This window comes from Zonotrichia albicollis, chromosome 9 (genome assembly GCF_047830755.1).
Source record: "Zonotrichia albicollis isolate bZonAlb1 chromosome 9, bZonAlb1.hap1, whole genome shotgun sequence".
Lineage (NCBI taxonomy): Eukaryota > Metazoa > Chordata > Aves > Passeriformes > Passerellidae > Zonotrichia > Zonotrichia albicollis.
The window spans coordinates 20705875-20733009 of NC_133827.1; the positions used below are offsets into that span (position 1 = coordinate 20705875).

Genomic DNA, 27135 nt, shown 5'->3' on the forward strand with positions numbered 1-27135 from the left:
TTAATCCAGCTGCAGGAGCCTCAGCCAGGACAGGGCTTCACCAGGCTCTGGTTTCAGCCTCGTGTCCTGGTTTTGGCACCGTTCCCTGCACTGGGGCTGCCCCAGGACAGGGCTATCCTTGGGTGAAGTGCTGTGTCCCTGTCCCTCCCTGAGGCCAGGGGCTCTGTGGGGAGTGGCAGAGGGACAGCTGAGCTGGCAGGGTGACCCTGGGATCCCTGGGATTTGCATCCCCATCCCTCCAGAGCCAGCAGCACCCTCAGCATTCCAAACCCTGGGATTCGCATCCCCATCCCTCCAGAGCCAGCAGCACCCTCAGCATTCCAGAACCTGGGATTTGCATCCCCATCCCTCCAGAGCCAGCAGCACCCTCAGCATTCCAAACCTGGGATTTGCATCCCCATCCCTCCAGAGCCAGCAGCACCCTCAGCATTCCGAACCCTGGGATTTGCATTCCCATCCCTCCAGATCCAGCAGCACCCTCAGCATTCCAAACCCTGGGATTTGCATCCCCACCCCTCCAGAGCCAGCAGCACCCTCAGCATTCCAGAACCTGGGATTTGCATCCCCATCCCTCCAGATCCAGCAGCACCCTCAGCATTCCAAACCCTGGGATTTGCAGTGGTGGGAAAAAGCCATGGGCCAGGGCTTGCCCCAGGGGAGAGGATTTGTGTCCATCTCAGGGATTGCACTCCCCATCTGTGCTGGTGTCAGCAATGACTGGCAGAGCCACCACTCCTTTGCTGTGTCCCATGGGCACCGTGTCCCCCCAGGGAACAGCCCTGGGGAGCAGAACTTGGAACCTGGGACCCCCCATGTCCTTCTGCTCATCTGGGACTGCCCTAGGAGCAGGGAGGGGACACATCAGCGGCATCCCTGCCACCAGAGCTCAGATGACACATGGCCACCAGCTGCCCGGGGCTCAGAGGGGTCCCAGGGTGGCAGGAGGAGGTGACAAAGGGGACAGGGGAAGAGATCCCCCCCTGTTCCTGCCCTGTGGGGTGGAGCAGGCGTTGCTGGGGGTTTGGGGGAGTGGGAGCTGGGTGTTGCAGTAACCTCCATCCTCCTGGCTGCCCTCCAGCCCCTTCCCACCACCCACAGCTGTGCATGTGATCTGCGCTGCTGCATTCTTTGAGCCTGGGCCAGGCAGCGAGTTCAAACCCTTTCACCGAAGCCCAGCTCCCCTCCAACACCCACACACCTCCCTGCTCCGCCTGGTGCCTCTCCCACCCTGGGGAAGGAGCTCCCAGGAGTCGTTCCCCCCCACAGGAGGTGATGCTTGTGCCACACACGTGTTTGGCATCCGCAGGGAATGCTCTCTGGGCTCGGCCCAATTAGCTGGGAGGGAGGGGAGAGCCAAATCCAAACCATGTGCTGACCTGCAGTCCCCTCTGCCTGAGTGATCCGTGCTGAACGCGCTCTGGATCATTAACAGCTCCCCAGGCCCCCTCCACATGTCCTGTCCCCAGCATGGGCTGGGGCTGGGCAGGGTTTGTGCTCTTTCCCTGTGGTTTTTTTCCAGGGCTGCCTTTTGTGGGAGGTAGTGGGGCTGGGAGAAACCAGGGGGTGACTCCTTGTGGGTTTGGGGCAGCCCTGAAATGGCGATGCCAGGGAGAGACAGCCTTGGGGTCAGTGGAAGGATCTCTGTCTCCATCTCTCCCTCCTGGAGGTGGTTCTTCACCAGAGAGCATCTCCAGGAGAGTCCAGGATACCCCTGGGACCTGCACACAGCCTCACCAAAGCCCCATTGGGATGGGTGGGGCAGATCCTGGCCCAGTTTTGGTGGCCATCAGAGGGCATAAAGGAGGTGGCAGAAAGGGGCATCTGTGCTGGAGATGGGGTGGGTGGTGGAGCACAGGGCTTGGCCAGATGTTGTGCAGAATAAAGGGCTGCTGCTTTCCCCCACGCTCCCCCCAGCACTCTCAGCACAGAGCCCAGTTTTGCACTGGCTCCAGCTCCAGGCCCAGAGGAAATGTCTGCAGCTGGGGCCCACAGCTGTTCTCCCTGCTCCATTTACTGCTTCCAATTTAACATCCCGGGGAGCTGGGCTGGGCAACAGAGGGGGAATGTGGGGATGCTTTCCTGTGCAAAGCCTGCCTGGAAGAAAATCCCTTCCCCTCTCTTGAGGGAAAACCCACCAGGAGAAGGCCAGGATGGCCCTGTGGGGTTGGTCCTGGAGGAGGGGCAGGTCCTGCCACAACATCCCTGTGTTCCTTGGGAGCTGAGCTTGTGGCAGACCTGTCAGGAGATGGGATTTGGGAGCACAGGGCTCACTCTGGTGGGTGTGAGGTGGTAGAGGGTGACAGCCAGAAGATGGCCCTGCAGTCACCACCATAAAGAGAAGAGCTTGGCAGAGCCACAGACTGGCATGGGGGAGGATGGCAGTGCCCCCGTGGCACCCCACTTCAACCAGGGAGGATGGCAGTGCCCCCCTGCATCCCACTGGGACTGGGCTGTGCAGCCTAATGCCTTCCAGAAAATCAGCCATGAATGGCCAGGGAGGGTAATTCATATCAAACCCATAAAACCTTTATTAGCGTCCTAGGGGAGAAATCCGGATGTGGCTGCTTATTTATTTTGGATTTCTCTCCCTCTCTCTCTTTTTTTTTTTTTCTCCTTTTCTTTTAACATTTTCTTCCAAGAGATTTTTAAAGTGATAGGGTCAGCTCTCTGGGATCAGCAGTAGGGCTCAGATAGGGTTGCCTGGACCACTGGTGGATGCTCTGGCATTCCAGGAGTCAGGCTGACTTTGGGATCCAGCTTTGAGTTGTGGCACAATTATCAACCCATAATGAGCTGATAATTATTCAGAACCACTGCTGCTCTTAGTGGGGCTTCCCTGGGAGTAGCCCTATCCTTTCCTGGGAGCTCAGCCTCTCCCAGTCAAACCATTTCCCGATAATAAACGTAGGGTGGGTGTGTTTGTTTTGCTTCTCTTTTTTTTTTTTTTTTCCTCCAGCAAAGACAAAGAAGCCCTTGAGCCTGGAGCGTAACCTAAAACACGGCATTCCTGAAAAGAATTTCCTGATAATATTTTTAGCACCTGAAAAAAAAAAAAGAAAAAAAGGAGAACGGGGGGGTGGGGGGGGAGGAGAAAAAAAAAGCCAAAAAACAGGGAAAAAAGGAAAATGACCCATTTTTTTTCTTTTTTTTTTTTCTCATGCAGTTTTGTGTTTTAATGGGTCGGGGAGGCTGGGGGAGCGGTTGGGCACGGGGTAGGGATATCTCTGTCCCCACGCGTGTTTTGGGGTGGGGACAAGGGGGGGACCCCGGGCTGCTCGCGCTCCTCGGGGAGCCCCCCATGGCCCCGCCCCTGAGCCCCGCCCCCGCGCGCCGCGCGCCCATTGGTGGGTCACACCCTGTTTATGCAAATGAGGCGCGGGGGCGTGGCCGGCACGGTGAGGGCGCTCGGAGCGCTGTGGGGCTGAGGGGCCTCTGCTCCGGGCGGCGCTGAGGGGATCGCTCCGGGCTCCCCGCTCCCGGCTCACAGCGCCCGGCTACGGGCAGCAACATCAGCCACCGCCCTCCCCGTCCCCCTCCGCGGGCGTCCTGCCCCGCCCCGCCCTGCCCCGCCCCCGCCATGCTTCCGTGGCTGGTGCCGCCGTGAGAGGCGAGCGGCGGTGCCGGCGGCCATGCAGGTCCTGGCAGGCTGGGCCGTGCTGGTGGCACTGGGCTGGTGCCTGAGGGCCGCTGCGGAGGTGCCGCTCGGCGACTTCTACCCCTTCGGGCCGGCCCAGGGCGACGCCGCCACGCGGAAGCAGGACGATGGTGGCTCCGAGCTCCGGCCCCTCTCCATCCCCTTCCCCTTCTTCGGTGCGGGGCACACCGGCCTCTATGTGAGTAATTCCCACTATTCCTACTTTTTCCCTCCCTCTAATTCCCTCTTCTCTGTTTCATTCTTCTTCTTCCCTTCCTCTTCTCTCCTCTTTCCTGTCGTGCTTGGATGAATCCGAGTTTCCTTGGGGGCCATCAGGTGGTCCCCGCTTCACTGGGAGCCTCAGCGGTGTGCCGGGGATGGTGCGGTGGGTTTGGGTCAGTGTGGGGGTCCCCAGGCAGGATCCTGGCCCCAGTGCCTTGGGAATGCTCACCCACGGTGGGGAGCCCTGGCTGGAGCCTGCATTCCCTGTACACCCACAGCTTGTGGCACTGGCTGGGTGACATGCTGGGGGATCCCGGCAGCAGGGAGCTGGGCACATCTGGTGGGCAGGAGCCCAGAGCTGGTGTGCTGCAGCCTTGGAGTGGTGGCCCTTGCTGCAGCAAAGGGGTGTTGGTGGGGCTCTGGGTGTGATGTAGAATAAAGACAGCTGCACTTTGGGCTGCCCACTCGGCACATCTGATTCCCTTGCTTTTCCCTACGCCTACTAGGACTGTTGGTGACACGCTCCCTTGCAACCCCTAAGCCACCAGGAGGGGTCTGTGGCCAAAGAACTCGAATCATGCCTGGCCCATCGTGTCCCCTGTGGCCAGAGGGGCAAGCCCAAGTGCCTGGCTGTCCGTGGAGTCTTTTGGGTGGTGCTGTCTTGCATCCAGAAGTGAGATTTGGGCTCCCCATCCAGTTTCCGCCTGGCACAGTGAATCCTTCAGTATCCTGATCCCATCTCCCCAGTTTGCTCTGGGCTTAATGATGACCCAGACCCAGGTGGCAGAGGAGAGGGCTGAGCATTGCCTTGATGCCATCCCAGAGCTGGGCTCATGTACCATTCCACTGCCTTGGCTGCACAGGGGGTCCTTGGTCCTACCTGGTTGTGTTTTTCCCCTGATCAAAGCACCAGCCCTGCCATCGGGGAGGAGGGATCCAGGCTTGGGGCTTGAGCCACTGTGGGAGGATAGAAGGGGCTGGGAGAAGCCAGGTGACATGATGGTTGTCCTATAGAGGATCCACAGTGTAGCTGTAGATCTTGGAGGGGCTGTAGGGATCAGAGGACAGTGTATCCCCTTTCCCTGAGCTAAAACCCCACAGCTCTGCAGGGCCAGCTTGCCTGCCCCCAGCACAGAAATCCATGTGGCAGGAGCCCTCCTCCCCAGGGAGCTGCTGTCCAGGGGGACTGGCACAGGGCTGAGTTCACCTGGAAACCTCTGTTCTCAAGGGCTGCCTCCAACCACCCCCCTCCTCCTTCACGAAAACCAGCAACAACAAAAAAAGCCCTTCTTGGCTCTGGTTCTCTCCCATCTTGCTTTAATCAAGGGAAGAATGTTCCTCTGCGGACACAGTGGGGTTACAGAGGCTTTGGGAAAACAGAATCCTCTTTCCCTTAGTCACAGTAAGGACTGCCCTGTGCTCAAATGGAGGGGCTGTGAACCCTGCTCAGGCACTGGGGAGCTCCCCCAGGGACTGCACAAGGCCAGCACAGCTCAGCCCCCCCGTGTGGGTGTGCTGGCAGCTGGGGTGAAGGCATTCTGGCTTCCACATGGCTCCTGGGGATGCTGGCTCCCAGCTCCTCTTTGGCACACGAGTGTGACACCACTGCCTGCCTGCGTGCCAGAGCTGCTCTCTCCAGTTGAGAGCCTCTTGCCTGCACCAGGCCCCTTTTCCATCCTGCCTGGAGAGCTTGGCTGGAGTCTCTGTGTTCCTGCCTGTCCCACGGTCGCTGTGGGCTGGGGAGCAGAGTGGCTTGGAGCTGACTGGACTGCCAGCCATGGCACTGTGGCAGGGTCATCTCCAGGGAATTTGGGAGCTCAGGGTGAGAGCATTTCCCTGTGATCCCTGTTCAGGCAGGCAGGGGGTTTCTTCACCTTCCTCATTCCCACTGCATCCCCAAGTTGGGAGGTAACACTCCAGGCAGCAACATCCACTAGCTCCAGTTTCCTTCCCTGAGCTCAGGCTGCCTCTGCCATCCCAGAACCCTAATTGCCCCAATTAGTTAGTGCTGAGGAACAGCTTGAATTATCTCACCCTGGGGGTCTGCCATCCCCCACTGTAACGAGAGCAGCTTTGCGCGGGGTGGTGGCACTTGGTCCCCAGGTGACCAGGAGCCCCTTGGCTCACCCGGAGTGCTGTGCATGCCGGTGGGCGGGCGGCAGGATGGAGCGGGGCTCCTCCCACCCTGGGCCAGTGCCCGCAGCCCCCCTGCAGCAGGGTCCAGCCCCCTGGGCTGCCTGGGAGCCTGTCCCCTGCCAAGAGCGGTGCTGTGAGCTGGCCCCACGCACCGGGCACTGTTTGTTTTATGCACAGGCTCCTGCAGTTTGTGCAGCTGTTCCCCTCCCCTGGCCCGGAGAACAGGGCTGGGTTTGTTCGGGCAGCGGCCGCAGCCGCGCTCCAGCGAGCAGGAGGCTGGGCCGGGGGATGGGGCTGTTGTGGGTGCTCAGGCACGTCTCTGCTTCTAAGGACAGGAAGGGGAAGCGCTCCAATATTTGTGGAAAGGGGAGGGGGAGAGAAAGATGAAATGGAAAGCACCTCTAAAACATGGATTCCTGCTGGCAGCAGGAGTCAACTGTGGCCACCCGTTTCTTTCCCTTCCTCTCTGCAGGTAAACAACAACGGGATCATCTCGTTCCTGAAGGAGGTGTCCCAGTTCACACCAGTGGCCTTCCCCATCTCCAAGGACCGGCGTGTGGTTGCTGCTTTCTGGGCAGATGTGGACAATCGGCGGGCAGGTGAAATATATTACCGAGAGAGCACCGAGCAGCCCATCTTGGACAGAGCCAGCAGGGACATTGCCCAGTATTTCCCCGAGTTCCCAGAGTTTTCTGCACAGTGGGTCTTCATTGCAACCTGGTACCGAGTCACCTTCTTCGGGGGCAACTCATTTTCACCAGTGAGTAGCTGAGGCATGGCAGCCACCCCACCTGTGTGCCTTCAGTGTGCTGCCAGACCTTCCACTTGGCACAGAGCTGTCAGCAGAGCTCTGCTGGCCATGATGTTGGCCATGATGTCTCCATCACCATACCTTGCTGTGACAGAACAATAGTAGGCTAGCAATACCAAACCCTCCTCTTTTTGTGCCATGTGGAGGCTTTACATCATCAGCCTTCTTGGGCAAAAGTGAGGCACCTTTTGCTTTCCAGATGCTCAATATCATGTTTTCCCCCATTTTTCCCATTCCTCTGAGATGAGAAGCGAGCTGTTCTAGCTCAGAATCACAACAAGTTAGAAATAAAAATAACTAAACTCTAATGCCCTTGCTCATAGAGGAGGACTGGGGTTGAAGGAAACATCCCTTTGCTGAAAGCAATTTCTGTCACTTTATTTTAGGACTGGTTCATCGTCCCTCACTGCTTTCCTCCCCTCCCTGCTGCAGGTAAACACTTTCCAGATTGTGCTCATCACGGATGGCAAGCTTTCCTTCACCATCTTTAACTATGAGTCCATCACCTGGACCACGGGTATGCACGCCAGCAGTGGGGGGGACTTTGCTGGGCTCGGTGGCATCGCAGCACAGGTAAGTGGCAAATGTGGTGCCTGGGTAGCACATCTACCTTGAGAGCTCGTGGCTCCTGTTTGGGTTTCTTGGAGGTGGAAAATCTCCCCCTGCTTGTTTTTTGTTTTTTCTTCTTCAGAGTTCTTAAATATCTGTGTGTGCTCTGGCTCCCAAAGCTGAGACCATACAGGGGGCTTTGTTATCCCAAAACCACAGATCTTTGCCTTGGCTGCTGCTTCATAGTCCCTTTTCCTTCCTAACCTCAGCCTTTAAGAGCAGCTGTCACTGCTAGCACAGCTTTTGCTTGTAGTTTTATTTCATCCCTGTGTGTGTTGTTGTGTTAAAGGGGAAAAAAGCCAACACCCACACCCACAAAAACCCCAGTGCCCACTTGGATGTGTGAATTTACCGACAGTTGATCCGTGCTTGGCTCCCTGCTTGCCAGCCTGCAGCAGGCAGGATGCTGCAGGTGGAGAGGAAGGAAATGGGATTTGAATTGCCAGGAGGGGACTGAGCAGGCCAAGTGTTCAGTTCACCCCATTGTCCTGTCATGTGAACAGGACTGAGCGCTGGCCTGTGGAAAGGGAAAGTTGGTCTGAGTGGTGCCACCAGTGGTGCCATGTGACAGGAGAGATGAATCCTGTTGCTCCAGCTGCCTTTCCCATGCATTAGTGATGTCTCTTTACTCTGTGCCTTTGTCCTTCCAGGCAGGTTTTAACGCCGGTGATGGAAAGCGCTACTTCAACATCCCCGGATCCCGCACCGATGACATCGCTGACGTGGAGATGACGACAAATGTGGGTATCCCCGGGCGCTGGGTGTTCAGAATCGATGATGCCCAGGTGCAAGTGGGGGGCTGCAGCAATACAAGTAAGAGGACAGCAGTTAGGTTTACTTAACTCCCAACCCAACCCCACACTGTTCTCCAGCCCCATCTTTCCCTGCCTCAACCCCCACCTCCGCGGGGTGGAAGAGATGTCTGGAAGGGCTTTGGGGAGGGAGGGGAGGCAGCTATGTGGGGACTGTCTTCAGCACCAGCTGTGGTTGGGCATGGCACCTTGTGGTTGCCCTGGGGCTGGGAACGGCTGGGAGAGCAAATGGGAAGGGGAGGAAGAGTTCTTAGTTTAAAGAAGCCTGTGGGGAGTGATGAGGGAGGCTGGGGAGGAGGTGATGTGCACAGCTGGGCCCCTGCCAGCCCACTGCCAGGCAGGGCATGAGGGACCAGCACCCTTGGGGGGACCATATGTCCATCAGTCCTGGTACGCTGGGCTGAGCCAAATGGAGGGCTGCTGAATGCCAGCCTGCCATGTGGGGTTAGGTTGCCAGGGCCTGGTCCATGCTCCCCACTCTGAGGGTCCTGGCATGTCCCCCACAGAGCTGTTGGTCTCCAGTTCCTCATCCCCACTTCCCCCTGGCCGTGTTTCCCACTCGTGATCTGTGTGTCTTGCGTTATCGGTGGATTTTCTGTACGTGGGCTCTCCCCGTCCCCTTTCCCTCTGCCCTGAGTGATAAGTGAGGGCATGTTCATGTCCCCTCAGCCATGGAGCAGACCTCTCCCCAGCCAGGCTGCAGACCTGTGCAGCCTCTCCCCCTTGCACAGGAGGAGTGAAACTGCCCCCTGTCCCAGGGGAGCCCGCAAGGAGCAGCCCCTGCCCCACCATCAGGCAGGCAGCCCCATGGGCTCCCCAAGCACCCCAGGGAGCCGGGCGGGTGCAGGGAGAGGCCCTGGCACTGGTGTGGCTGGAAGGTGGCAGGTGAGCCCTGCCAGGGTGGGGTGACAGGGGGTCACTGCCTGTTCCCACAGCCTCTGTGTGCCTGACACTGCGGCCCTGCCTGAATGGGGGGAAGTGTATCGAGGACTGCATCACGGGGAACCCCTCCTACACCTGCTCCTGCCTGGCCGGCTTTACTGGGAAGAGGTGCCATGTTGGTGAGCACTTTGCTGCAGGGAGCAGGTCTAGCTCTCAGTGTCACTGCTGCGTGCTGGCAGTCTGTCTGTCCCCGCCCTGAGCTCCTGTCCCCGCCTGGGGCTGTGTTTCAGATGTGGATGAGTGCCTCTCCCAGCCATGTCAGAACGGAGCCACCTGCCTCAACGGTGCTGGCAGGTTCACCTGCAGGTGCCCACCAGGCTTCAGAGGCAACAGCTGTGAGACTGGTGAGCAGTGAGGCACTTGAAAAGCAGAGACCTCAGGCTTGGGGGCACTTCTGCCCTTGGGAGGGCTCTTCAGACCAGGGCTCCTGCAGTAGCTGCTGGGCTCTAGCAGTTTGTGACAGCCAATTTGGATTTCAGCTTGCTTCAGGCAAAAGAAACTTTTCCCTGGCCACGAGCCTTTCCTTCTGCTGACTCTTCTGAGGGCTGTGCTCAGCACTGCTGCCAGCACTCTTCCACCACCACTCCCTTAGCCAGAAAAGCTGGCAGCCAGTGCTCAAACAAGCCTTGCAGGCCCTGCTTTTGCAGGTGATGCTCTGGTCTCAAGCTCTTCAAAGCCAGGGGAGACCCTCCCAGTCCCTGGCAGGGCTGTGGTTACAGGTTTCCCCCAGTGCTGGCCTCTGCCTGCCACTGGAAGTGCCGCCAAAGCTTTTGGCTCCCAGCAAGCGGCCGCGCCAGTGGAAAAGGCGAGAAGGGAGTTGACTTGTGGGGGAGGAAGGAAGGGAGGGAGAAATGCCCAGCAGAGCACACTGACTTCCAGGAGGTGTGGTGGGGTGAAAGAGCTGAGCTGCCTGAGGACAGGTTTTGGGGACAGTCATGAATGGGGACATGGCCGCTGTCTCCTGACAGAAGGTGCATGGGTGGCTCCAGTCCATACTCTGCCTAGGCCTGGTATCACCAGGTGTAGAGGGTGCCATGTGCTAATCCTGCACCTAGGCTGACACCCCTGCCTCTCTTTTTTTGATGTTCTTCTGCAGAAGAATCACCATGTGAGAACAGGGTGTGCCAGAATGGTGGGAGTTGCCAGGTGGTGAACAGGACAGCAGAATGCTTGTGCCAGTCAGGGTACACAGGGGAGGACTGCCAAACAGGTGGGTGACAGAAACACGAATGGGATGGAGATGGTGATGTTTCATACCTTGGCAAGCTTCCTTCCCAGTCAGCTTCATTCCTGGATGTAGTTTTGGGAGGGGAATGTTTGGAACTGCCAGTGGCCCCTATTTTTTCTGTCCATCGCCTTCACCCTCCTGAGCACCATCCAGGCTGGGAAGGAGGCACCAGGTGAGCTGGCTGTGCCCACACATGACCTGATGACCTTTCCTGGCCTCCCCTTGCAGAGGTGAACGAGTGTGAGTCCAGCCCGTGCCTGAACGGCGGGCACTGCATGGACCTGGTCAATAACTACACCTGTGTGTGCCTGGAGCCCTTTGTGGGACAGCGCTGCGAGACAGGTGCTGTGCCCCAGCATGTCCCACGGCAGGGACTGTCCCCCATCTTCTGCTGGCCATCATGGCCCTCTCCTAAGCCCAGGCTCTGCTCCTGCTCACTGCCTTGCTTTCCCTTTACCAGATTCATCTTCCTGTGAGGACCGGAGTTGCCAGAACCGGCAGACGTGCAACTACATCCGCCCTGGCCGCTACATCTGCACCTGCTCCCCGGGTTATTACGGCAACAACTGCCAGTACGGTGCGTGAGGCTGTGCCTCGACCAGCCTGGCATGGGCACTGCAGTCAAGGGCACTGGGCAGCAATGGGCACATGGCTGCAAAGGGGCTCTGTCAGTCATAGGCACTGGTGGGTGGCATGTGCAGAGCAGCCATGGTGCTGCCAGGAGGGCACAGCTTCCTGCAGGGCTGCTTCCTGAAGGGTGGCTGTGGTGAGCTGGGGGTCGGTCTCTTTCTCCGGGCAACAACAGACAGAACAAGAGGACACAGTCTCAAGCTGCACCAAGGGAGATACAGGGTAGAATTAAGGAGGAAGTATTTTACAGAAAGAGTGGTCAAATACTGGAATCATCTACCCAGGGAGGTGGTAGAGTCACCATCCCTCGAAGAGTTTAAAAAAAGACTGGATGTGGCACTTGGTGCTATGATCTAGTTGAGGTGTTAGAACATGGGTTGGACTCGATGATCTTAAAGATCTCTTCCAACCTAGAATTTCTGTGATTCTGTGCTTGACTGTGCTGGAGCCTCCAGCAGGATACCCGGGACAGAGATATTCCAGCCCCACACTGGAGCTGTCCAGCTCAGGCTCCCCATTCCCCACAGGTGGGCCCCGCGTGCCCGGCGCCTGCCTCTCCCAGCCGTGCCAGAACGCAGGCAGCTGCCTGGAGACTGAGAGGGGCTATGTCTGTGAGTGCCAGGAGGGCTACACTGGACAGGACTGCCGAGACCGTGAGTACAGCCCAGGGGACTTGCTATGGGGTGCAGCATGTCAAGGGGAGCCTTCATGCTCATGAGAGGGAGAAGCAGCAGCCCCAGAGAGCCTCTCTAGGGCTCTGGGACTGAGCAGGTCTGTCCTCCTGGAGGAGGCTGTGCCTGTGTGTCTGAGGGCCTCAGGGCTGCTGCCCACCTGAGCTTCCCCTGTGAGTGGCTTCTGTCCAAGCCCACAAGCAGGAGAGGTCCCAGGAAGCTCCTGTTTCCTGTCTTGCAGAGCTCTCTGAGGGCTGTGAGTGTCGTAATGGAGGCAGTTGTCTGGAGGGGAATGTCACCGTCTGCCAGTGCCTTCCTGGGTTTTTTGGTCTGCTCTGTGAATTCGGTAGGTGAAAGCTTCTTGCCTGCTGTGTTCATTCCCTCTGGGATGCTTGAGTCAGCCTGTGGGTTAGCAAGGAGGCACTGCCCATGCCTGGGCCTAGCACAGTGCCAGGGACACACACGGAATCTGAGCCTGGAAATATTGTCACCTGGTGAGATGGCAGTGCTTCCACCTCCATCAACTCCTTCCCTTGGAGCTGTGCCTCTCCCAGCCTCTGCCTCAGCCCAGCTCCCATGGGTGGGGAGGGAATCGTGGCCTTTGTGTGCTCCCTTGCTGAGGCTCACTGAGCATCCAGGCTGGGCATTGCCATTTGCACTGTGTGTGCCAGAGGGTCTGTCCTGCCTCATTGGACCCTGCAAAGTTAGGAGACTCCTGTTTCCATGTGGGTGTCCTCCTGCCACCGACTGAAGGAGGCTGGCACTGCCGTGTGTTTGCAGAAGTCACCACGACACCGTGCAACATGAACACGCAGTGCCCGGACGGCGGGTACTGCATGGAGTATGGCGGGAGCTACCTCTGTGTCTGCCACACCAGCTATGGCACCAACCACAGTAAGACCCCACGGGGATGTGGGAACAGCCCTGGGGTGGGGATACCCTCACCTCACCTCAAGGGGAGCTGCTACATGTCCTCAGTGGTGACCTGTGCTTGGCTCTGCAGCGATGCCATCCCCCTGCGACTCAGAGCCCTGCCTGAATGGGGGCTCCTGCAAGGTTCACGAGGACTCCTACAGCTGCGAGTGTCCTCAAGGCTTCCTGGGCATGCACTGCGAGAAAGGTACCTCCACAGTGCCCCCTGTGGCACCAGCACCTGGCACAGGTTGGGAGAAGGGCTTGGTTGGATCTTCCTGGGAGATGAGCAGTTACTTGCAGAGCTGGAAGTTGGTGGAGGTTTTCCCATCCCATCCTGCAGGGTAGAGGGAGGGATTGAATGAATGTTGTCACCCAACAGCTGTAACAGCAGATCAGTTGTTTCCTCTACAACACCATCAGTGTTGGTGGTTTTTATTTACATGCCACAACTTCTGCCCTTGGGAGCAGCCAGCTGTCTCCCAGCATCATGCACCAGTTGGCCCCAAGCACATGTGCACGGGTGTAGTTTTTGTGGTGTTGCAGGACGCGGGATGCAGTCAGGCTTCCCTCAGGAGGGCTGCTGGGTGCTGGTGTGGGGCAGCAGCTGTGGGTGACCCCGCTCTGGGCTCTCTCTGCAGCCAAGCCTCGGCTCTGCAGCACGGGGCCCTGCCGCAACGGGGGCACCTGCAGGGAGGCGGACGGCGAGTACCACTGCTCCTGCCCCTACCGCTTCACCGGCAAGCACTGCGAGATCGGTACGGCCCCCCGGCCCCCGTGGGAGGAGAGGGGGCAGCTGCCCCGCCCACCGGGCTCACGGCCGCCTTGTGCCCCCAGGTAAGCCGGACCCCTGCGCCTCGGGGCCCTGCCAGAACGGAGGCACGTGTTTCCACTACATCGGCAAGTACAAGTGTGACTGTCCCCCAGGCTACACCGGCCGGCACTGCGAGATTGGTAGGTTTGGGGAGGGTGTGCCACTGCCTGGGGAGACGGTGGGTGTGGCTGTCAGGAGCTCGCTGCTTGCTTTCAGCCCCCTTCCTTGTGCCCTGCTGGGGCTGGCTCTGGTTTCATTCCTTGCTCTGCTCTTCTTCCAGTGCCCTCCCCTTGCTTTCCTAGCCCCTGTGAGAATGGGGCTACCTGCGAGGAGCTCGGCGGGGGCTATGCTTGCACCTGCTCCCTGGGCTATGTGGGGAAGCACTGCCAGTTTGGTAAGGGCCTTGCACTTCCCCTGCTGGCTGGGAACTTGGGGTGCCTCTGTGAGCTTCATTCATCCCCTGTCTCTCCACAGAGGTTGACTGTGGCATCCCCAGCGAGGTGAAGCATGCCCAGGCTTCTTTCAACTCCACCAAGGTGGGCTCACTGGCTGAGTACCAGTGTGAGCTGGGCTACATCCTCAGCCAGCACAACCACCCCCGTGTGTGCCGTGTGCCAGGCGTCTGGAGCGACCCCCCTGAGTGCGATGGTGAGGAGGGCTGGGGACTGGGCAAGCCTGGGACACCATCCCAGTGGCCTGAGGTCACCACCATGGCTTGGTGACCCCAGGATCTGTACTGCAGTTGTCTGCTGCCTTCCCCCTGGGATCCCTGTCCTGTGCTCATGCCTCTCCCTTGCTCAAATTTCTTTAGAGATCGATGAGTGCCAGTCACAGCCGTGCCTGAATGGTGGCCAGTGCAAGGATCGTGTCTCTGCCTTCCTGTGCTTGTGTGAGCCAGGTTACACCGGCCACCACTGCGAGCTGGGTAAGAGACCATGCCAGCCATGCTCCAGGACTGTCACAATGCCTCCCTCACCCTTGGGAAACCCCCATGGATTGCAGCGGAGCTAGGTTACCAGGAGTTGTGTGTGCTTGGATCAGCCTGAGGCAGGGCCTTCTTTCCCAGGGCTCACAGCCAACTTTAGGGTTTTCCACCAGGGAGACACTGCTCCTGTTTGGGGATAATGGGCAGTGTGGGAGGTGGTGGGACTCTGGCAGTTGGCTCCAGCCCAGCTCCCTGGGATCTGGCAGAGGGCAGTGGTAGGAGAGGCTGGGCTGTTGGAAGCTAGATGAGGGGACATGACACAGGCACCCTATGGGATGGATCTCTTGGCACAACCCCACACTGCCAGTTGTCCCCAGGTGTCCCTGAAGGAATGTCCCCATGCCATGTTCTTCAGGGCAGGCCTGAGGCAGTGGGCATCCAGGAGCAGGGATGTTCCTGGCCACTGGGCTTGGGGAAGCAAATCACATGGGAAGGGTCCATGCCCTGTGGGAGAACTGCTGCTCTCCAAGCCCCTGTCCCTAGCACCAGCCATGTCTGTGCTGAGCTGGTGCCTTTCTTCCCACCGGACCCCAGATGTTGACGAGTGCCAGTCAGAGCCCTGCAAGAACAGCGGGACCTGCCACGACCTGCCCGGGTCCTTTGCCTGCTCCTGTCCTGAGGGCTTCCTGGGCACCCAGTGTGAGACAGGTAGGGGCTCTCCCTTCCTTGGGGTCAGTGGGAGGCTGGACTGTGGCACCAGGACACTGCCAGGGCTGGCACCATGCCAGGTGGCTGCTCGCTGTCTGGGACACCTTGACCCCAAGCCATCACCTGGTTGCTCACTATTGCACCTCCTTGCCTGTAGTTTTGGGGGCAGAGGTGAAACTGCTTCTGATGGGGAGGGAACAAGGAATGAAGTGTCCACCAGTGATGGACTCCCTTTCCAAGGTGTTCATCCCTTCCTTGGGATGTGGGCACCATGGTGCTCAATGCAGGTTTCAGTGTCCAGCCTAGCTGTGCCAAACTCTGAGCTGTGCATCTGCCCTGCTGCCCCCTCGGGGGTCTGTCACTGTTGCTCGTTCATGGAGGCTGGGAGCTGGCTGCTGGCATGCTCACTGTTGGCCTTCTTCCCCCTCCAGAAGTGGATGCCTGTGAGTCAGACCCTTGCCAAAATGGAGGGGATTGTGAGAGCTACGGGGGCTCCTACCTCTGTGTGTGCCCAGAGGGTTTCTTCGGCTACCACTGTGAGACAGGTGAGGCAGCAGGGCAGCACAGGGTGGCCCCGGGGTCAGGGGCACTGCTGACACTGCCAAACCTGGCACCTCTCCCACAGCCAGTGACCCGTGCTTCTCCAGCCCCTGTGGGAGCAGAGGCTACTGCCTGCCCAGCAATGGCACCCACAGCTGCACCTGCAAAGTCAGCTACACAGGCAAGAACTGCGAAAAAGGTAAAGGCCCTCAGCAGCAGCACCAGGACATGATGTGGGGCTTGACACCAGCCTGGCAGTGCCCACCGCCCACCCACGAGGGGCTCAGCACCATCCGGGACCAGCAGCACTCCTTGAGTTGGGCAGGGCTGGGGGCTCGCCCTGGGGGGGCACCAGGACACGGGGGACAGAGCAGCAATGGCAATCCCTCGGATGCCCTCAGGAGGGGAGGTGGAGGCATCCAAGAGAAGCCTCTTGGCACTGGCCTCCCCCAGACCCCTCGCCCCATCCCACAGTGGCCACAAGTGCTTGGCTACCAGTGATACCAGGGAATGCTCCTGGCACCCTGGCTCCTCCTGTGCCCACTGAGCCAGGGCTGGCTTATACCCAGAGAGCCCCTGCCAGGTGTGCCAGGCAAAACGAGCGAGGACCTCGTCCTCTTATCGCCGCTGTTCTGCCGCTCGCTGACAGGGTCTGTTCTCTAAAGATTCATGGCATTACCTCTCCCCTTTGCTTTTGCACACACCCTGAAGAATTGCTGCCACCAACCTCATTAAAGGTGGAAAGGGTGGAGGACACTGGTGTGTTGATTTCTTGGCACCCACCTGAGGACGCAGCTGCCAGGCAACTCATTGACGGCTACGCCGTGACGTACGTATCCCTCGACGGCTCTTACCGCAGGACAGATTTTGTGGACCGAAGTCGTTCTGCCCACCAATTGCGGGCACTAACCTCCGGCAGAGCCTACAATATTTCTGTCTTTTCAGTCAAACGCAACGTGAACAACAAGAATGATATCAGCAGGCCCGTCATGCTCACCACGCGCACTAGTGAGTAGCGTCCCCAGGGGGATCACGCGTGGCCGTGTTCACAGGGGTCCCAGGATCAGGGAAGAATGAGGATCTGACTCCATGTTTCAGAAGGCTTGATTTATTATTTTATGATATATGTTACATTAAAACTATACTAAAAGAATAGAAGAAAGGATTCCATCAGAAGGCTGGCTAAGAATAGAAAAAGAATGAATAACAAAGGCTTGTAGCTCGGACTCTCTGTCTGAGCCAGCTGACTGTGATTGGCCATTAATTAGAAACAACCACAGGAGACCAATCACAGATGCACCTGTTGCATTCCACAGCAGCAGATAATCATTGTTTACATTTTGTTCCTGAGGCCTCCCAGCTTCTCAGGAGGAAAAATCCTAAGGAAAGGATTTTCCATAAAAGATGTCTGTGACAATCGTGGTTGTGAGCGTGCGCGGCCCCTGCGGGTGCCAGGGTTTGTGCTGCCACTTCCAGCCCTGCCACTAGCTCCAGCATGGTATCAAACCTGGCAGGTTTGCTGGTGCAGATCCTAAAATCCAGCTGGGGGCCTCTGGAAAGTGCTTGACACAGAGAATCGCTGTTTTCTTTGCTGTGAGTAAAAGGCCTGATGCCCTGTGACTCACTCTGTCCAGGGAGCTTGCAGTGGGGATTGTTCCTGAGCCCTGTTCATTGGGGCCAGGCTGTCCTGCTCCCTGTCACTGTGCCCAGGAGAGTATGAGGAGCCCCTGTGCAGGGCAGGCAGTGGGGCTTCTGCAATCCTCTGAACCAGTCCTGCCATACTGCTGGGCTTGGTGTGGGAACATGGCAGCGAGGGCAGGGGCTGTCAGGGACCTCTGCTCCATGGGCAGAGGAAGGGGCACAGTGATGCCTCTGGGGCACAGACAGGCAGGGCAGCTTTGACCCCACTTCCTAGGGCAGGCAGGTGTGGAAAGCAAATGCAAACAGGATGGAGGGAATTAGGAAAGCAGATGGCCTCTGAGGAGAGGAGCATGGTGGTGGTAAAGCCCCATCTCCCACAGCAGGCTGAGACCAAGGGAAGCCCAGGGGAGGAGATGGCAGCATAATGCTGAACACAGCATCTCATGGGGCCTCAAGCCACAGCTGGATGCTGAGGTCAGGATGGCCACCTGAAGTGTGCCCTGGACTTAGCAGTCACTAGTGGGGTTCCCCAGGGCTTGGTTTGGGGCCAGTCCTGTTTAACATATTTACTGATGGTCTGGACCTAGGGATTTTGTGTACCCTCAGTGAATTTGTAGCCAACACCAAGTTGGATGGGAGTGTTGATCTGCTTGAGGGTAGGAAGGCCCTGCAGAGAGACCTTGGCACACTCAATCACAGGGCCGAGGACAACAGCGTGATGTTCAGTAAGGCCAAGTGTTGAGCCCTGCACTTGGGTCACAGCAGCCCCCTCAGCTCCAGGCTGGGGGAGGAGTGAAGAGCTCTTCAGCAGAAAGGGATGAGGGTGCTGGCTGGCAGCTGGCTGAACCTGAGCCAACAGTGATCCCAAATGGCTCAGGAGGCCAATGGCATCTTGACCTGTATCAAGAGCAGCGTGGCCAGCAGCACTAGGGAAGTGATCATCCCTCTGCATTGGCATTGTCGAGGCTGCAGTGCATTCAGCTCTGGGCCCCTCACTTTAAAAAGGACATTGAGGCACTGAGGCATGGCCAGAGAGGGCAACAAGGCTTGTCAAGGGTCTGGGAAACATACCTTATGAGGAACAGCTGAGAGAGCTGGGTTTGTTTAGCCTTGAGAAGAGGAGGCTCAGGGGGACCTCATAACTCTCCAAAACTCCCTGACAGGAGGTTGTAGTGTGGTGGAGGCTGGTTTCTTCTGTCATGAATGCAGAGAGAGAACAAGAACTAATGGCTTAAAGCCAAGACAGGGAATTCACATTAGATAGTAAAGAAAGTTTCACTCTTTGGGTGGTCAAACATTGGAACAGGATATGCAGGGAGGTGGTAGAGTCACCATCCCTGGAGGTGTTCAGGAGGCATCTGGATCTGGTGCTGGGTGATGTGGTTTAGGGGTTATAGTAGTTTATAGTGCGGTTTATAGTGACAGTGCTGGGAGGATGGTTGGACTGGATGATCTCCTAGGTCTCTTCCAGCCTTGATGATTCTATGGTTAGGGCTGTGCCTGGGCACTGCAGCCCCTTTGGAGCTGTGGTGGGGGGCTGCTTTGAGTAGCCCAAGGCCCCGTGGGTGGGCAGACAGATGTGCCTCCCACCCGCCTGGAGACTGAGGAGAGCATGAGTTCAGTGGGAGAGGTGGCACTGAGCCGTTCCACAGGGAAAGGCGATGCAGAGGTGCCCTCAGGACGCCCTGGGGGCACACAGGGAAGGGAGGGGTGACCCGGGGTGACCGCAGTGCTCTGTGCTTGCTCCGGCCAGGGCCGCGCCCGGTGGAAGGCTTTGAGATCAGCAATGTGACAGCCAGCGCCATCACGGTGCACTGGGCTCTGCACCGCCTGCAGCACTCCACTGTCAGCAGGGTCAGGGTCTCCATCCGCCACACGGGGGACCTGGCAGCCCGCACCGTGGAGCTCAACAGCAGCGTGGCCAAGTACACCTTCCTGTGAGTGCTGCTGCTGGGTGCCAGGGTCTGCCTCCCTCAGCTTGCCCTGCTCACCCCTTCCCATCTGATCTTTTTCCTGCACAGGGACCTGCAGCCAGGAGAGAGGTATATCATCCATGTCACAACGCTGAGCGGCCTGGGAGTGGAAGACCACCCCTCAGAGAGCCTGGCCACAGCCCCTTTCCATGTGTGGACAAGTGAGTGAGGTTGTCTTTGCCATCCTGGCTTGGCAGGAAAGCTGTGGGGAGGGAGAGGTGTGGGAGCTGCCAGACTGTCTGGCCAGCACAGCCAGCAGGAGGTGTGCAGGCAGGGCTGGGGAGGCCAGGAAAGACTCTGGCATGTGCTCCCCTGCCAAATGTTGTTCAGTCTCTGAGCCCAGCCCCATGCATGGGTGCAATTCATCCTCTGCTGTCTGGCAGCCAGAAGGCAAGGCCTGACCTGGGTGCCAGGGTGCAGTGAGGCTCTGTCTGCCTTGGCAAGGACTGAGTGTTGAGCATCCCCTGGCTGGAGCAGGCTCGGGGCTGGCCTGGGCAGTGCCAGGCAGGCTGGTATAAGGTGATGTGACCATCCAGTGACACCAGCTCTGACCGCTTTCCTCCCCATCCCCTGCCTGCTGCAGGGCCTCTCCCCCCACAGAACCTCACTGCCTCCCACGTCACCGCCACCTCCGTGTCCATGGCGTGGCAGCAGCCGCCTGCTGGCACCACGGAGGGCTACATCATCAATGTCACCACGGCCCAGAGCGTCAAGAGCCGCTACGTGCCCAACGGGAAGCTGGTGTCCTACACGGTGCGGGACCTGCTGCCGGGGCAGCGCTACCACCTGTCCCTGACAGCCGTGCAGAACACGGAGCAGGGCCAGCTGCACAGCGAGCCCATCCACCTCCATGTCAGCACCTGTAAGTGCTCCCAGGCTCTGCTGGCTGCTGCAGCACGAGGGGGGCGGTGGGAGAGCAGGGAAAGGGGTAAGGGGTGGAAAGCAGTTGGCCAACAGTGATGAGCCCTTGTTGCCTCATCACTCTTTTGGAGGAATGGGAGGTGGGGGTTGTAGGGTTAGCAAAGGCAGACACACAGCTCCAGCTTGGTGATGCACCTGCATCCCTGGTGTGTGGAGAGTGTGTGTGGCACCTGCAGCCCCACCTGGCCGCCTGGGGATGATGGCACTGGCTGGGAGGTCGGTTGCTGGCTCACGCTGCCTCCATTAAGCCTCATCCTTTGGTGTGCAGTGCAGAGGGATGGCGCTCCGGAGAGGCGGTGGAGCCAAGCCGGGCACCCGCGGGTCCTGCGGAACAGGCTGCCCCCAGCCTTCCTGCCGGAGCTCCGCCTGCTGGCAGATCACGACACGGCTGAGGAGCCCTCGCCTGCCCCCAGGTAGGCACTGCCTCAGCTCTTCCACTCGCCCAAGCACTAGGCTGAGCCAGTCCCTTTCCCAGCTTCCATGCCCAGGTGTGTGCAGGGCTGAGCCATGCTCCTGCTGCACCCTCTTGCCCACCCACTGGGGTTCTCAGCCAGGCCCCTCACCCTGAGAGCAGTTCCCCCATGGGACTTGCACAGAGCCTGATGCCAGCAGTGAATGCTTTATGCAGCTGCCATGAGCCCCAGCACACAGAGCCTGCAGTGCCCTGTCCCCTCATGGCTCTCCTGTCCCAGGTTCACAGAGCTGGTGGATGGCAGAGGGAGGATCAGTGCCAGGTTTGGCCCTGCGCTGGGAAGATCCATCACTGTGAAAACACGTAAGTGCTCTTGTGCCTTGTGCCCTGCTCCTGTCAGCCAGTGCCATCTCCTGCTCCTCCCTGCAAGCTGAGGTGGCAGCCAGACAGGCTGCTGGAGGGCTGGGGGAGCTATAGAAGAGAGTGGAGCCCTCTCACCTGGCCCTGGGCAGGCAAACATCTGCTCTGCCTGTTAGACCCCTGCCCGAGGAGAGGGGTGACTGGCTGGGGGAGCCCAGAGAAGGACAATGCTGATGGGAGGCAGTGCTGACTGTGCCTGCCCTGCTTCCCTGCAGCGGCAGCAGGGGCCTGAGCAGTGGCTCCATAGCCCTCCAGCGCAGCCCCTGCATGCCCAGCAGCCTCAGCCCCCACTGTCAGGAGCAGCCTCACACCTGAGGAGGGGGCCTGGGTGACAAACTCCTCACTAGTCAGACCTAGCCCCCATTTTCCATCCCTAGAAGACTGGGGACCAACCCAAGTGCCAACCCAAAATACCCTAGAGCACCCTGCAAGATACCCAAGATACCCTGCAAACCCCACACCATGGGGTGGGGAAGGGGCCTGGCACACCTGAGGACAGCCCTTGGCCTCACTGCCCATCCTGGTTCTGCCCAGGACTCTGTGTCCCAAACCCTTCCAGGAGGAGTGAGTGTCACCCCAGTTCTAGGGATGCCAGTTGGGAAGGGCTAAAGCCCTGCCTCAGGCCTCAGCAGTGCCCCAGGGCTGCAGGCAGGCTGGATCCCCTGGGAGGGGCTGCCTTTGGGTCTGACTCTGGCCTGGAAGGTGACATTTAATCTTCTCATTGTCCAGAGCCAGAGGCTCCAGTGAAGCTGGAGAACACAGAGGTGTCCAGCTGGAACAGTCTGGCACTGCAGCTGCGTGAGGCAAAGAGCAAGAGTAAGTCCCAGGGGGAGACCCACAGCAGCAGGAGCCAGCCCTGGCCCCACAGGCAACCTGCTCAGCACCAGCCTGCCCTCCTTGGAGGGCACCCCTGCCCACCTGCTCTTCCTGGGAGCACCCTGGCAATGCCAGGGCCTTGGCAGGGCTGAGCTGTGGCCCCGGGCTCTGATGGTGGAGCGTGTTTTGCAGGAGAGGGGCAGAACTGCTCCCAGAATCCCTGCAGGAATGGAGGCAGCTGTACCAGAGATGGGGAGTCCTACCACTGTGCCTGCCGCCCGGGCTTCAAGGGCAGGCTCTGCCAGCTGGGTGAGTGCCACGCTGTGCCCGAGGGCCAGGCTGCTGCCTGTCCCTGACACAGCATGTCCCCTAGCATGGTCACCCAGCACACCCTGCCAGCGCCCAGGGGCTCCCACAGTGCCCAGGCTTTGCTGGAGATCCGTGTCATGCTGGCAGCTGAGAGAGGAGCTGGGCTCTGCTCCTGGCTGAGCTCTCTGCCAGGCCCTGCCTTACCCAGGGAGTTGTGTAGGCAGTGTGAGGCTGGGGGCTCTGCTTCTGCTGCTGGGTCAGCTGTGTTGAGGCCAGGGGGGGCCTCAGCAGACCCTTGCCCCGAGGCACAGGCAGGCAGGGCCAGGGATGGGCTCAGTGGTAGCTCCCCTCTCCTATTCCCCAAGCAGCCTGCAAGAAGGTGCCCCACTCGTGCACGCGGCTGTACTCGGAAACCAGGGCATTCCCCGTGTGGGAAGGAGGCACCTGCCACTACCTGTGAGTACTGCCTGCAGGTGATGCTGCCCCTTCCCCTGTGCTCTGAGCTGGGGTGTCTCCCTGCAGCTCGGCTTTGGGGAAGGGACAGCGAGCTCAAGGCCGTCTCCAGCCCCAGCTGGCAGTTGCCCCCTCCCCAGTGCAGGCTGAGCAGCCTGGAGTGCCCCTGTGCCCACCCCAGCTGTGCATCAGGGCAGAGTGGGGCCCAAGTGACAGCCCCATCCTGGTATTACCCACCCACGTGGCAGCAAGGTTGCATTTGGTGTGTGACCCCCAGACAGCAGCAGATCCCATCCAGCCCCTGGCTGCCTCTCCACCTGTGAGCAGAGGGCTGGGGGAGCCCTGGGGCAAGTGCCAGGGCAGGGGGGCTCTGCTCTGCCCAGGCCCCCCTGTGATGGAGGCTGGGATCAGTCCTCCAGCACAGCAGAAAAAATCTGGTCCCATTCCTGCCAAGGTTGGCTACTGCAGCCTGGAAGGAAATCGGGGAAATAGCCAGACTTCCCCTTCACTCTTATGAAAGCACCATCTCCACTGTGTGTGCAGGTCCAGGAGAGTCTACAAGGTACACCAGGATATCTGCTACAAGGAGAGCTGTGAGAGCACCACTGCCAAGAGGACAAGCAGCAGGTACAGCCCACAGCCCACGCTGGATGTGCCAGCCTTGCTGGGGTGCTGGGCAGGGGAAGGGGCTGGCTGGTGTGCCAGGCTGGGACTGGACTGCTGAGGGGTGCAGACATGACCAAGGCATGGATGGCAGTGCTGTGTGCTTGTCTGTGAGGCAATGGGGCATGGGGCTGACAGTGCTGCCGTCCCTTCTCTTGCAGAAAGCCAAGCAACAGTCACACACTGAAGAAGCCCTAGAAGTAAGTACCTGCTCCAGCCCTCCCCAGATGCAGGCAGGGGCAGCTCTCATGCAGGGAGTCAGGGAGAGAGGTGCAGGCCAGGGCACAGCCCTGCTCATGCCACCATGTCCAGGGGCTGTGAGGGCTCCTGGCTGTGGCTGGGGTGAAGAAGCAGGAGGGAATGCTCTGCTTCCCCCTGGCTCTGCAGCTCCATATGAGCAAGAAATTCCTGCATAAAAAGCACCAGGCAAAGGCTGGAGTCCTGGGGGCAGCAGGGCCCCTCTCTCAGCACAAGGTGGTGCACAGGGTGGGCAGAGGCCAGCTGCGGGGTATCTGGCAGACTCTGAACACCAGCTCATTTTACTCCTGCTCCTCCACAGGTTTTAAAGCAGTAGAAGCTTCGTCTTTCCACATCTAAGGGCTTTTTGAACACCAGGAAGATCAGATCTGCTCACTGGGTTGAACACAGCAGGGTTGAACTTCCTGCCCGGTGTCAGCCTCTCCCTCTCCTGCGGCCCGTTAGGGACACGCAGCTGGATCAGCACACTGAGTAGTGCTCCCTTCCCCCCTGCTGGCCCAGCACTGCCTTTGCTGGCCCCCTCTCAGCGCCCCTTGAGGGGCCAGCCCTGCTCAGCACCCCCAGCCACTCTGCACAAGCCACGGGCTCCCCGCTTCACTCAGGGACCAGCCCAGCCCCTTGCCAACAGCATCTGCACCAATCTGTTCTCGTAATCCAAGGTTATAAATTACCTATAACCCTCAAATAAAACAGTTAAATGCAGACCAAAAAGCTTTAGCCATCACCTGAAATCTGGCCCCCAGAAACGTGCTGTGTAGATGAGTTAGAAATGGTGAGCAGCTCCGAGAGGTGAGGCGAGCACGGGCAGTAGAGGAGCATTCCTGTTCCCTCTGCTCTAGCAGGGGAAACTGAGGCAGCTTCTACTGCCTGCCTTTTTTCTTTGCTTTGTACACAAGCCCTGCTTTTAACCAAACTTCCAGCTCAGAAACCAATAGAGCACCTAAAAAGAATTTAAAATGTGATCTGTAGGGTGAAATCTGTCAGCTGAGGCATGCCAGCAGTTGCCTCCACACCAGTGCAGGGCACAGCAGAGGCTTAGTGAGGAAGCCAGCCCCACACTCCATCCCCTTGCACTGCACTTCCCTGTGGCACCAGTGCTGCAGGATTGTGTGGAGGAGAGGACCAGCAGCCAGCACTGCAGCAGGGCAGGCAAGGAAAGAAAAAGTGTAGCTTAGAAACGTTGCTAGTTTTTGTGAGTTTGTATGACAACACTAGTTAAACATAGATTTGTGTATTAACGTACACGGTGTATATTATAAATTAACACATACCAGAGATATATCACAGTTATGGTATAGAGTGTCATGGCCCCAGCAGAGTGGGATTGTTCTGGTGGGGAGGGCCTCCCCTCCTGCCAAGCAGGGCTCTGTTGCTCAGCCACATGGCTCAAGCAGCAGCTTGGAAGCTGCTCTCAGAGCAGGGCAGGCCCAGGAGTTTCAGTGCTCCTGCCACCACCCTCTTCCTCCTGGAGCAGTGTAACAGTGCCCAGCCTGGGGGCAGGGACAGTGTGAAGCCAAGACCAGCTGGCCAGTGTGCTGCTCCCCTCCTGCACCACCTCCAGCTCTGCTCCCACAGGACACACAGGCCTTGTTTCCCTCCAAGGCTGCCTGGTCCTGCTCCAGCTGCCTGGCAGCACAGCAGCCCTGCCTTCCCAGGGCAGAAGCAGCCAGCCCTCCCCAGCAGGGAGAGCAGGGCAAGGGGAAACCCCAACAGGAGAGTTTGGAGCTGTGGTCTGAAAGTATCTGCGCCCCTGCTCTGTCAGCCACGAGATCAGCACTGACATGGGCTGTGGAGGTGGCCCTGCCATGGGGCAGTTCTGTAGCCACAGGAGTTGTCCCCACAGCACCAGGCAGCCTGGTCCTACTGCCAGCCAGCAGAGCAGCCACAGCTCCTGTCCCACAGCTGGAAGGTTTTAACCTAGTCTTGGAAATAAATTAGGGGGGTTTGTTTGATTTTTTTTTAAATAAAAACACTTTATGGAAACTGCTTTGTTTTGGTTTTTTTTTAAAGTAATTGGCCAAGGAATGAGTGCTGTTGTATTTGACAGATGGGATTTATTGGAACCCCACCCATGGGGCCCTGCACCCACCCCAGCTTGTGCTGGTATGGGGTGTGAGCCCAAGCCCCCAGTGTGAGTGCAGCAGCAGGGCAGGGCTGGCACCTCGCAGCCTCACCTCCTCACTCCCGGGCTGTTTTACTTTCATCTCTGTCCAAATCATCATCATCATCATCATCATCCTCTGTGTACAGTGCATCCTCATCCTCCTCTTCCTCCTTCTCCTCCTCCTCTCGAGCCAGCAGCTTCTTGAAGACTTCAAACTCCTCTGGGGTAGAGTAGGCCAGGCTGGCCAGGAAGTCTTTCTCCGGGAGCTGCAGGATGTCCTTCAGTTTTGGGTTACTAATTTGGGTCTGTCCTTTGTGTGGGGTCTCGTAGAGCCCCCGGCGCTCCAGGAAGATGTGGCGATTCCGGAGCTCGGCAAAGGGCATTTGGAAGAGCCGAGCCTTCACCATCTCCTTCTGCTGGACCCCCATTCTGAAGTAGGCGTACTGCGGGCGGAACGGGGGTGTCAGGCACGGCCCCATTCCCGCAGCGGCTCCGCAGGAACGCGGCTCCCGGTCCTCACCTGGAACTGGTGATGGAGAGTGCTCGGCTCCTCCAGCAGGACGGCGGGGCAGGTCCCCAGCACCTCCCGCAGCTGCTCGGCCGTGAACAGGCACCGCTCCCGCAGCAGCCGCACGGCCGCCTCCAGCCTCCTCCGGGGCACGTGGAACAGCTGCGGGCAGCGGCTCAGGGCGCGCTGCAGGCGCCCTGCGGGCAGCACCAGCTCAGCGGGCACGGCTCAGCGGCACAGCCCCGCTGTCCCCCCAGCCCCGCTCCCCGCCCTACCTCCGTCCAGCCCCAGGCGCCGCAGCTCCTCGGCGCGTTCCCGGAGCCGCTCCGTGGGCAGCCGCAGCAGCGCCGGGCTCCGCTCCAGCAGCGCCAGGGCGGCCTCGGCGCTCAGCCCGAGCAGCAGCAGCTGCGCCGCCGCCGCCTCCCGGTGCTCGGGGCCGAGCCGGGGCTGCAGCGCCTGAAGCCGCCGGGCCTGCTCCTGGCTGAAGCCCATGGCCCGCAGCTCCGCCAGCTCCCCGCAGCCGCGCCGAGAGCCCGGCCCGGGGGCGGCGGGGAGCGCCCGGCCCGGCCCCAGCGCCCGCCCTGCGCCGCGCAGCACCAGCAGCTGCAGCCGCCCCGCCATGGCCGCGGCTGCCGGAGGGGCCGGGCCTGCCCCGCTCCGCCCCGGCCCGGCACGGCCGCGATCCCGCCCTGGGCAGCCCCGGGGAGCGGGAGAAGGGGCGGGGTGGGAGCCGGGCCCGGCACGGCTGGAGCACGCCGGGCAGGAACAGCCCGGTGCCCCGGACACAGCGCGGGCAGGAACTCCCCGGTGCCCCGGGCAGAGCGTTTTGCCCTTTCCGGTCCCCGCAGAGCCGATCCCCGCCGCGGCGCGGTGCCACAGAACGCAGGTGAGGGCAGGTTGTGGGAGATAGCAGAGTGCACAGCTGGATTCAAAGCTAATTAGTAATTAAGACGAGTCCTGTTGCTTCTCTGCAGTGCTGCAGCAGCCGGCCAAACTGCTGCCTTCCTCCCAAGCAGCCTGAACCCGCCTGACCTATTACCCATGTCTCGACCAAGTTCTCTTT

At 59.4% G+C, this 27135-nt stretch overlaps 2 protein-coding genes across 6 annotated transcripts; one reads left to right on the forward strand and one right to left on the reverse strand.

Moving 5' to 3' along the window:
• The first annotated feature begins 3359 nt into the window (after nt 1-3359).
• On the forward strand, nt 3360-23903 carry SNED1 (sushi, nidogen and EGF like domains 1). Of its 5 annotated transcripts, none has more exons than XM_074546864.1 (33): nt 3360-3833; nt 6465-6752; nt 7236-7376; nt 8063-8225; nt 9160-9285; nt 9397-9510; nt 10263-10376; nt 10623-10736; nt 10855-10971; nt 11552-11677; nt 11937-12041; nt 12476-12589; nt 12699-12815; nt 13249-13365; nt 13445-13561; nt 13702-13815; nt 13896-14069; nt 14233-14346; nt 14941-15054; nt 15486-15599; nt 15680-15793; nt 16306-16602; nt 18989-19172; nt 19257-19369; nt 19792-20070; nt 20398-20542; nt 20822-20904; nt 21691-21777; nt 21970-22086; nt 22455-22542; nt 23083-23166; nt 23364-23402; nt 23762-23903. In XM_074546864.1, the coding sequence occupies exons 1-32, from the start codon at nt 3630-3632 to the stop codon at nt 23398-23400; spliced, it is 4335 nt and encodes a 1444-aa protein (XP_074402965.1). In that variant the 5' UTR covers nt 3360-3629; the 3' UTR covers nt 23401-23402; nt 23762-23903. The 5 variants fall into 5 exon arrangements, with proteins under 5 accessions (XP_074402965.1, XP_074402969.1, XP_074402967.1 ...); XM_074546868.1 differs by having other exon boundaries at nt 16540-16602; XM_074546866.1 differs by lacking the exon at nt 22455-22542.
• Nucleotides 23819-26765, reverse strand: MTERF4 (mitochondrial transcription termination factor 4). Its single transcript, XM_074546877.1, has 3 exons — nt 26348-26765; nt 26085-26269; nt 23819-26007 (listed from the first exon to the last, which is right to left on the reverse strand). The coding sequence occupies exons 1-3, from the start codon at nt 26691-26693 to the stop codon at nt 25639-25641; spliced, it is 900 nt and encodes a 299-aa protein (XP_074402978.1). The 5' UTR covers nt 26694-26765; the 3' UTR covers nt 23819-25638.
• Between the last annotated feature and the right edge of the window lie 370 nt (nt 26766-27135).